Source organism: Periplaneta americana, chromosome 11 (genome assembly GCF_040183065.1).
Source record: "Periplaneta americana isolate PAMFEO1 chromosome 11, P.americana_PAMFEO1_priV1, whole genome shotgun sequence".
Taxonomy (NCBI): Eukaryota; Metazoa; Arthropoda; class Insecta; order Blattodea; family Blattidae; genus Periplaneta; species Periplaneta americana.
This window is the reverse complement of record NC_091127.1, coordinates 179,436,095-179,446,260: the sequence shown is the minus strand read 5'-3', so window position 1 is coordinate 179,446,260 and position 10,166 is coordinate 179,436,095. Positions and strand designations below refer to the sequence as shown.

The following is a 10,166-nucleotide window of genomic DNA, read 5'->3' as shown; positions in this document are numbered from 1 at the left end:
ATGTCAATAAACATCCCTCTAAGAAAGTACCTGTTGTTTGTATTTCTAAACTGTTCCCATAACGAAGCCGTCACAACCAAAAGTGTTGGCCTATATGACAAAACAGACTATGTTTGTTTTGGTGTATAGAGTACTCTGCAATAGTTTATAGTACATAATTACGACTCATTCTGTATACGTGATCAGGGATATAACCCACTCTAACATTGTCATAGTTGTCTCCTGCTCTTTTGAACCTGGAAAATACTATATACACGAACCTTTATTGTACTTTTGGGCCAGGGAAAATGCCTTTACTTACTGTAGACTGTATGAAAAAAAGTGTATGGTGAATATTGTCAGCACTGCAGTAGGCCTATTCGTTACTCATTGCATATGATAGCAGACGACCATGGTTATATGGCATAGGAAAACGAAGAATAAAGAAATTGATTTGCCACTGATAGCCTAAATACCATATGTACGGAATACTATGTTTAAGGAAATACAGAAACTGTCACTGAAAGCACTAATTTAATCAAAGACGTATATAGGTAATAAAGGTCGGATATTTAATAAACGAGAAAGCAAGTCAGTACTGTACTTGTTGAGAATAGAGTTTCTTCGTATATAATGCAAAAGCAAGTAGTATGTTAATTGTTTTAATTAATGGGAAAGATTTTCTATCAAATCTAAAACCTCTGTTCGTTTTGTTGCAACATGATATTCTGATACCTTACCACAACCTTTCACTTTATCATATTTTGTGCAAAAATCTGCAATGAGATCGACATTGCAAAGCAAATGAATTCCACAGTCATATCCATTTGCTTGCTGCAATGAATCTTCTTCTTGGAAATCGCCTTTGCCATACTTCGATAGGTATTTAAATAGGTTTGATGCCAATTTCCAAGCTTGCTTGAAATTACTTCCCGATGAAGAATCAAAGTGGAAAAAGGTGTCTTCAGGCTTACTGTAGACCATAAGACTCCAATGTGTTCCACCAGGAGAATCTACCTTTTCACAATCATTGAGAGCTAGAAAAATAAAATGTCGGTTCTTCACTTGGAGGGGGTCCAGGAAAACTGATAGATCGTCCGAAGGACTAACCTTAAGACATTGTGTTACATCAGGACTTATGAACAAGAACTTGTCCTCATCTTTGTAAGCAATCTTCTCAAGATATTCAAAATAGAAACTTATGATATTGTCATTCAACCAGTGTGGTCCATCTAACAACTCAATATCGGACTTGCGTAACAGCGTCTCATGAAAACTCAGTACAACAGGATTATCCGACATTTTGTATAAATAAAGACTACTTAGTTAATGACATTCTTAAACATAGGCTACTGTAAATTTAAGTACATTCGTATAATATTTATAAATTGGGCATGCAAGAACATTCGCTGAGTTTGTTATGTAGATTCAATATCTTCAACACATTATAGGTCTATTAATTGCTGATCAACATCCTTTTCATTTAATGTTCAAGATCTGTAAAGAAAAAAAAACATTGCTACATATGAGAAAATAGTACAGTAATAAATTTATTGTGATACTTTTACGATTCGGAAATGTGACACAATTTGTAGGTCAATGATCCTAACCTAAGAATATACAGCTTATTAGTTATGTTCTCAGAAGTCTTATGTTTACCAAATTGGACTTCTTTAACATAACATTATAAATAAATTCAATTTACCAAGATACCTTATGTCACAACTGCTGTTAATTATTCATATTCTCATTTTGCAAAAATAAACACTTTTCACTGCTTCATTGATCTTCTCACGTACGTAATTGTGCATATAATAGTATCTGAATCTGTGCTTTACGGTGCTACAGAGTTCACAACATAGGCCTACAATTCATTTCATTTGGAAAATAATATAGCAATTAAACTTTCTGAATAGTGTCAAGAGTAACACAACAATAAAAATAGAAGTAAAGGCAGAAAATTGCTGTTAATTTATATACACAGATATTTCGTTTCACAATAACTATGAAAAATGAATAAATGTGTAATTATTGAGTGTTATGGATGAGAACGTAAGATCTAGCTATACGAAAGTGCCATTCTCTTCGTGGTCCAAGAACTACTATAAATTAGAAAGGTCTTCGCACTGATCATGGTAGTGTAACGGAATGTAGGAGGCCATGATCCTTGCGTGGTGAGAACTAGAAGTTCGTTATTGACAAAAATTTTAACGTTTGTCGGGCAGAAAATTTATAGGGAGGAGGTTCTGACTGAGTTTAGGGCTTGTTAATTAGGGTCTAGATTAGATCTAGAGAGCTATGAGGTAAATTACGACGGATCATAGTTCTAATTATGTAATTATTACTTCCAGCTGCATACAGTATGGCAACTGAGCAACCGTCATCAGAAGTGAATTGAAAGTAGCGTTCAAGTCAGCTGACTTTGGATTGGACGTGTTGACCTGTTCTGTTTGTAAAATTATTTTTGTTATTTTATAGAAGTACATATTTTTATTGATTTTAATGGCGTAGTTATGGGTTTCGAAGTATCAAAGTGTGAGAGCAACCTGTATGGATTACACCACGACCAAAAGAGATCTTGACAAAAAGTTTCCTGGAACGTTATAATGCTGCACTTGTCAAATTGTGTAAAACAATGACTTGGTAAGTGGTAACTAGTTTCAGCATTATACTTTTAAGTTTTAAAATTAAACATTTAGGCTATCCTGATTATTTGAGTGCACATACAACCTAGATGGTAATTGGAATACCTACAGTGTTATTGTTATTACGAACGTATAATTATTCACGTAATTTTTTTTATAGAGTTCTGTGATAGAGGTAAGGTCAAGTCTTAAATTGAACTTATCTACTTTGTGCGATATCCTGTGTCGTAACAACCATGGCATCTGGAGCATCATCCTTGGACAGTACTGGAAGCAATGGTGAGTAGCCTGATAATTGTGCTAGCACTGTATTCCATATTATATTGATATTTATGAAATACCTTTAGTAAGAGAAAGTGTTGCTTCACTAAAAGCAACTGTTTTCCAGAAAGACAACTGTTCATCCAAAACTAATTTTCAATATTTATCAAACTTGATTGTTCAAGAGTGAAAGTAGGTTACCTGATAACAATAAATTTCATATAGCCTAGGTATAGGCCTATCCCCTATGAAATGGAGCAGTTCATAGAATGTGTGTCTATTTGAGTGTTCAGTTTATTAAAGTTATATATTTAATCGTTGTTAGGTACACTGTCACGTGGGTATTCTGTATCCAACAGTGACAGAAACCTTTCTACGACTTCCGTTAGGGATTACGATGGATTGAAGCAACAGTGTGACAAAGCAATGCATGAATTACAAATGTTAAGGAGGTATGTATTCTTAATTTTTATAGTGATAAAATTTTTAAGTATTTTCATGTACCTATTGTAGCAACATGATTGCGTGCATGATAATTACACCACCCACATGTGTAAACTAGCGCTGAAGTAGTTCCCTTCGTACTCCGCTTATAACTTACACCTTGCATATATGTATCTGATAGGTTAGATTTGGTTAGTTTATGCTTTTATTATGCCTTGCATATACGATCAATTGCATCTTCACAAAAAATCCCTTACAAATTCAACGATTTTAACTTCCGAAATCACCGAACTACCTCAGTGCTAGTTTACCTCATTTAACTTCAGTGACAATACAGTGTACTATAAAAGTAGGGATAGGCTCTGTAGTTAAATATTAATTCCTTCTATCATTCCCAATTTATTGGATTTATCTAACAAATAACCAAAAGTATATAGCCTGTGCTATTTAGTTCTTATAGGTCTATTCCTATCAACAATGTAGAGAGGTATTGGTTTTAAGAGATTATTTTCAAAATAATGAGATGATTTTACAATTAGATAAAACTTACTGTGGTAAAAACTTTGAATCTGTGACCGTGACATATGCCGCTCTTAAAGTGATTACAGCAATGATACATACAATCGGCTATAGGCCTGTGTTGAATCTGTGACGGTGATACGCGTCGCTTTTAGGTAGAGTTTGAATACACTGCACTCGAATATTTTTTTCAGTCATTTGTTTGCCTGCTTCTTAGTTCTTATTTCTACCCCCAGGCACACGAGAGTAAGTACTTTTATTTGCGTCTAGGGGCGTAAGAAACTTCACTGCAGTCAAATGAACTGTTTGATCCAGAAGAATACTCGTCTCTTATGAAAATGCTTATCTTTTTTACATGAGTATTTTTCCTGTAACAGCATAGTAAAAATCAGTAGACCTATCAAATTATGTTGACAACATGTTACACACTATATAGTCAATTAACGCTTAAATCTACAACTTACTAAGACAGATTCCTATATTAAAAAAAAAATCTTTCTTGTGACTCTGGTAGTCGCTTCTTTTGCAATGTAGTGGAAAAGTGAAAGGCATCAAAACATTTCCTGCATCCCTGATGGTGGTAGAAAAGGGGAATGTTTAAATGCGCGAGGATAAATTGTCTTGTATTGAAATATTACCCATCTAGTTGTTGTTTAGTCAACTGTCTGAAGACAGGTCTGAATCTCAAAAGTGACACAGCAAGGTACACTCATGAGGAACTAAGCCAGGAGATAATGAGGTAGGGTAGTGAGTTCTTTCCCCCTCGATAAGTGTAATAGTTCATGTTATTCCTATTCCAAAGCAAAGAACTTCCCTCAGAGCAACAAATTGTAAGTCCAAGCCATTGCGAAACACATTATGGAACTCACTTTTACTACCCAACCTTAAAATATTGGTTGTGTTCAGTCGGGACAGTGCTAAGGCAGCAATAACATTGAACACCTTGCTGTCTGACAGCCCTTTGTCTTTGCTGTAGCAGCTGTCGCCATTTTGGTAGCAACATTTTTTTTTTGCTGCACTTCTGCTGCTCACTCATCGAAGAAACAAGTCTGTGATTCTTTGTAAACACAGTGAACATTTTGGTTCAGGTAATTCAGCCCCTCACAACTGCTGCAGTTCATAAAAATTGAATAGCTAAGTTAGCACTGTCCTGGCTGAATGTGATCATTCTCCTTCTTTAACCGAAAATTATTATCAGACTCAGCATGATATAAAATAAATATAATATAAATATATTATAACTCATTAATAAGACAGAGGATTGTCCAGATGAGTTGGCTATAGAAGACAAAGCAGTTACCGTATTTGCTCGCGTAATTTGCGCCCCCGCGTATTTTGCGCACTCTACTTTTTAAGGGATTATTTTGAACTTTATTTTTGCTCCGTGTATTTTGCGCACACATTTTACGTACATATTTTTTTCAGTGTAGTAGGGATTTTCCTTCCCTATAGTCCATCGTAGGTCATTCACCAGTAACTGAAGTACCTGCTTCAGAAAGAAACCCCAAAGTCCCGCTACTTTAACAATGCTTGTCCTTGGTAGAGACAAGTTACTGGTATAGAAAATTAGCCCTACCGTAAATACTTACCTATACATATACTAATTGAGATAAACTCAGAACAGGACCTCTTATTTGAAAAATCCGCATATTTTACGCACTCCAATTTTTCAGTGGCCAAAGTTAATTAAAAAGTGCGCAAATTACGCGAGCAAATACGGTATGTCCGAAAACGAAAAAGTTTTTTTTTTTTTTTAAGGGAAGAAGTTGAACTAACACTTACAGGAATGAAGAATGAGAAAGCAACAGAAGTTGATGAAATCACAATTGAATTAGTGAACAATTTTGTGAAGACAAGAAGAAAATTCTGTCATTATGCAACGAAATATCTGAGAAAGGCGAATGGCTTGAAGATTTTACGGAAACAGTGTTGCTGCCAATACCAAAGGAAAATAATGCCAAGAAATGTAACAAGTTCAAGACTATCAGCCTCATATCATATTCGGCGAAGGTTCTCCTGCTAATACTAAATCGAGGTTTATATTGTAAAATTGAAGGACAGTTGGAAGATGAGCAGTTTGGCTTCATGAAGGGAAAAAGTACAAGACATACTACGAACAATTGGCAAAAGATACCTATAGAAGAATAAAGAAGTGTATATAGTATTTATGAACCTAAAAAAAGGCATTTGACAGAGTGTATTGGAATAAACTTATGAAGATCCTGAAGAAAATTGGCGTGGATTGGAAAGAGAGGAGGTTGTTCAGTAATCTTTATATGAAACGAGTCAGTCATGATAGGAGAAGTGTCAAAAGGAAGTGAAATATGGAGAGGCATACGACAAGGATGCCCTTTATTACCTACTCTGTTAAACAGCTACTTGCAGGATTTAGTGAACTGTTTTCAGAACATAGGAGGAGTGATAGTAGGAGAAAGAAGAATATAGTGCATAAGATTTGCTAGTGATACGACATTGTTAACAGAAGTGGAGACGATACTAAATGATGAACTGGAGCCAAATGACAGCTGTGAGCAGTAATATGGGATGAAGATAAATGGAAACAAGACGAAAACCATGGTGGCCACTGGCGTAGCTCATTCGGCAGAGACGCTTTCCTACTGATCTGGAGTTGCTCTCGAGCTTTGGTTCGATTTGCACTTGGACAGATGATTAGGCCTATCTGATAGCGTTTTTTTCCTAGGTTTTCTCCAACCATAAGGCGACTGAGTAATCTATAGCTAATCCTCAGCCTCATCTCGTCAAATAGCTACCATTTCACTATAACCAAATTCATTGGTGCTAAATAACCGAGTAGTTGATACATCATTAAATAACAAACTAAAAAAAAAACATCGTTTTCGGAAGAAAAATAAAGATAAACGTGAGAATTCTAAATGAAACAATAGAGCAATGGACAGCTTCAAATATTTGGGCTGTAGAAAGCTTTAGCTGTTTAGTTAACTTCCTGAGTTGTGTCAAGGGTGGAAAAAAAAAAGATCATGATTTTTTAAAAATAAAATCTAAATCAATGTTTTTTTATTGAAATAAGATTTTTTTATTTAAATAATTTTTTTTTTACTTAAATACTTTTAATTAATTTTTTAATTGGATTTATTGAAGTAAACAAGGTATTGTTAATAACAAATCACACCAATCATCAAACAGGAGTTAGTTTTTACAGTTTTAAGTTAAAAAAAGTAACATACTTGAAGCAAATGAAACCAGAAGCTCCACAACTGAATACCCAACCTAAAATACACAACCCTAACATACCAATCAGACTTCTAGTTAATTACGTCTGCACCAGCATACAAACTAGCTAAATATATAGAAAACATAATCAGAAATAACATATAATTCACCAATCACACTGCAGTCTAAAACAACACAGACCTAGTCAACCACATCAAGGACAAATACATACTCCACAATACAACAATAGCATTGTTTGACATCTATACACTCTGTCCCAGTAAAACATACAGCAGAGTCCGTATAGGCCAGTTTTTGTCAAATGCTTTTCCAATTCACTACGGGCTAAAGCAAGGAGATGCACTATCACCTTCATTTTTAACTTTGCTCTAGAATATGCCATTAGGAAAGTCCAGGAAAACGGATAAGGTTTGGAATAGAACAGGTTACATCAGCTGCTTGTTAATGCACATAATGTGAATATATTAAGAGAAAATTCACAAAGTATTAGGAAAAACACGGAAATTTTACTTCAAGCAAGCAAAGAGATAGGTTTGGAAATAAATCCCGAAAAGACAAAGTATATGATTATGTCTTCTGGCTGGAACATTGTACGAATTGGAAATATAAAAATCGGAAATTTATCCTTTGAAGAGGTGGAAAAATTCAAATATCTTGGAGCAACAGTAACAAATATAAATGACACTCAAGAAGAAATTAAATACAGAATAAATATGGGAAATGCTATTCTCTCACTTTGAGACAGAAACAGAGGTTAAGGGTGTTTGAGAATAAGGTGCTTAGGAAAATATTTGGGGCTAAGAGGGATGAAGTTACAGGAGAATGGAGAAAGTTACACCACACAGCACTGTACGCATTGTATTCTTCACCTCACATAATTAGGAACATTAAATCCAGACTTTATTGGCGAATCCAGAAATGCGTATAGAGTTGTTAATTGGGAGGCTGAAGGGAAAAAGACCTTTGGGTAGACTGAGACGTACATGGGAGGGTAATATAAAAATTGATTTGAGGGAAGTGAATATGATTGTAGAGACTGGATTAATCTTGCACAGGATAGAGACTGATGACAGGCTTATGTGAGGGTGGCAATGAACCTCCTGGTTCTTTAAAAATCATAAGTAAGAAAGATTGAAAAATGAAGGTGGACAGTTATTAATATTACTGCAAAATGCGAGATGGAACACACTTGTGGACTATATCACTGCTTACATAAAAAAAATTGGCCTACGTTCATGAAAATTTATGAAAAGAACAGAGACAAAATTCACAGCTTGATTTCGAAAAAAAAGTTAGTGACTTTCAAATTAAGTGTATGCAGAAGACTTGTGTTGTTGTTGTTATCTAATGCTGGGCTTTGGCAACGAAGCCATTAGCGTTCTTGCTCTCCAATATTTCTCTGTGGTGGATCCATCAGGTAGAACTTCACAGGTTATGAGATGATCTTCAGTCATTTCTTCTTCTTTGTTGCATAGAGGGCAATTTGGATTTGTGTAAATTCCTATTTTATTCAAGTGTTTGGCCAAATAATCATGTTCTGTAAGCAGTCTGAATTTTGCTACTGCAGATTTACGTGGGTTTTGTGGAATAATTTCTGTTTTTTGTTATTAAAATGCTCCATTTTTTATCTTTGGCTTTGGTACATAGTGCTTGGTTTGGTTTTGCTTGCTTTTATATTTATTTTTAATTAGTCTTTTGATGGATGTAAAAGATAGGCTTGTATTTGTATTCTGAATTAAATTGGATCCTTTTTTGGCAAGAAAGTCAGCAGTTTCATTTCCAGCAATTCCGCAATTGAATTCTTTTCTGTAGTTTTTGAAGTTGTTGGATCATTTTGTGACATTCTTTAATTTGGATTGACATCATTTTATATGAATTTATTGCATATAATGCTGCTTTAGAATCAGAGAGAATGACAGCATTTTGAAATTTATCTATTCTGTATAGTAGGTGTTGGATTGAGATATGAATAGCCATTATTCCCGCATCAAAATTTGTTGAATGATGTCCTGCTGGTTGATAAAGTGAGAATAACGCACACGTAATTCAGAAGACTTGTTAAATATGTTAAAACATATCAGTAGCACTTGACATTTGTCAGAAAAATGATGAAACTGTCGAACAATGGAAAACTCTGAAAGATAACTTGGAAAGATTGAATATAATACATGAAGACAAGAATCATTCCACAACAAAGATATTTCAAAAGCACTACAATCAAGAACTTACACCATCATATTTTTTGGCTTTTTTGGTTGATCCTAAGCTTGAACATTCCTCCAAATATAAACTAACTAGAAGAACGTGAAACTGTACTTCAGTTTGCTCAAACTAACTGTAGTGGATCCTCATTCTTACCTACAATAGTGAAATATGAAGCGAAATCTTGCCCATTTTCAAAAATTATATACACAGATGAGATTTTAGGAGGTGTATCTGCACTGCAGTGGTGAAAGTCACAAGAATCTATCACTAGTAATGGCAAAGACACCATGAATGCAATTAGTCAGCTGCTAACTGCAAGAGCATCATCTGCTGGTGTAGACGTGTTTTCTGTACATTTGGTGTTGTGCATTCTATGTTACATAACAGGCTTGGTACAGACAAAGCATCAAAACTTGTGTTTGAATAAGCAGACACCATTAATCATAATCCAAGATGAAGGAACTATTTGAAAATAATTTGCCGAGTTTTCATCTAGGCCTATTTGTAATTGTGGTGTGTTGTTGTCTTTTGACATAGGTCTAGAATTTTTGTTTCACGTAAAATAGCAAGTACAAGCTTATGCCTATAAATTTTATTAGATAATATTCTTCCACCCTCTTGTATTAATTCTGCTGGAATTTGATCGATACCTGGAGACTTGTACTTTTTCAGCTTTTCTATCGCAATTTTGACTTAAGAAAGTGTGGGTTCGGGTGTAAATGGCTCAGCAGTTTGTATTTGAATTTCGTCCCGATCATTTCTGTTTGGCATATGTACATTTAGTAGTTGTCCAAAATATGAAAGATACAGTATTAATTTTATTAACTCGATTCAGTAGATGGAAAGACGAAGATGATGATGATGATGATGATGATGATGATGATGATGATGATGATAATA

At 34.6% G+C, this 10,166-nt stretch overlaps 2 protein-coding genes across 5 annotated transcripts in view; one reads left to right on the top strand and one right to left on the bottom strand.

Moving 5' to 3' along the window:
* Positions 1–627: 627 nt before the first annotated feature.
* Positions 628–1,868, bottom strand: Den1 (Deneddylase 1). Of its 2 annotated transcripts, none has more exons than XM_069840581.1 (2): positions 1,685–1,868; positions 628–1,476 (listed from the first exon to the last, which is right to left on the bottom strand). In XM_069840581.1, the coding sequence occupies exon 2, from the start codon at positions 1,279–1,281 to the stop codon at positions 646–648; it is 636 nt and encodes a 211-aa protein (XP_069696682.1). In that variant the 5' UTR covers positions 1,282–1,476; positions 1,685–1,868; the 3' UTR covers positions 628–645. The 2 variants fall into 2 exon arrangements, with proteins under 2 accessions (XP_069696682.1, XP_069696681.1); XM_069840580.1 differs by having other exon boundaries at positions 1,693–1,868.
* Positions 1,869–2,034: 166 nt separating this feature from the next.
* Dlg5 (Discs large 5) overlaps positions 2,035–10,166 on the top strand; it is a 117,522-nt gene continuing 109,390 nt past the window's right edge. Inside the window, exons 1-4 of one of the 3 annotated variants that reach the window (XM_069840578.1) lie at positions 2,035–2,153; positions 2,331–2,622; positions 2,785–2,903; positions 3,211–3,337. In XM_069840578.1, coding sequence (XP_069696679.1) covers positions 2,861–2,903; positions 3,211–3,337 — 170 coding nt within the window. In that variant the 5' untranslated portion in view covers positions 2,035–2,153; positions 2,331–2,622; positions 2,785–2,860. Of the gene's footprint in view, positions 2,623–2,784; positions 2,904–3,210; positions 3,338–10,166 lie in introns of all 3 variants that reach the window. The other 2 variants (XM_069840579.1, XR_011334988.1) reach the window with 2 other exon arrangements.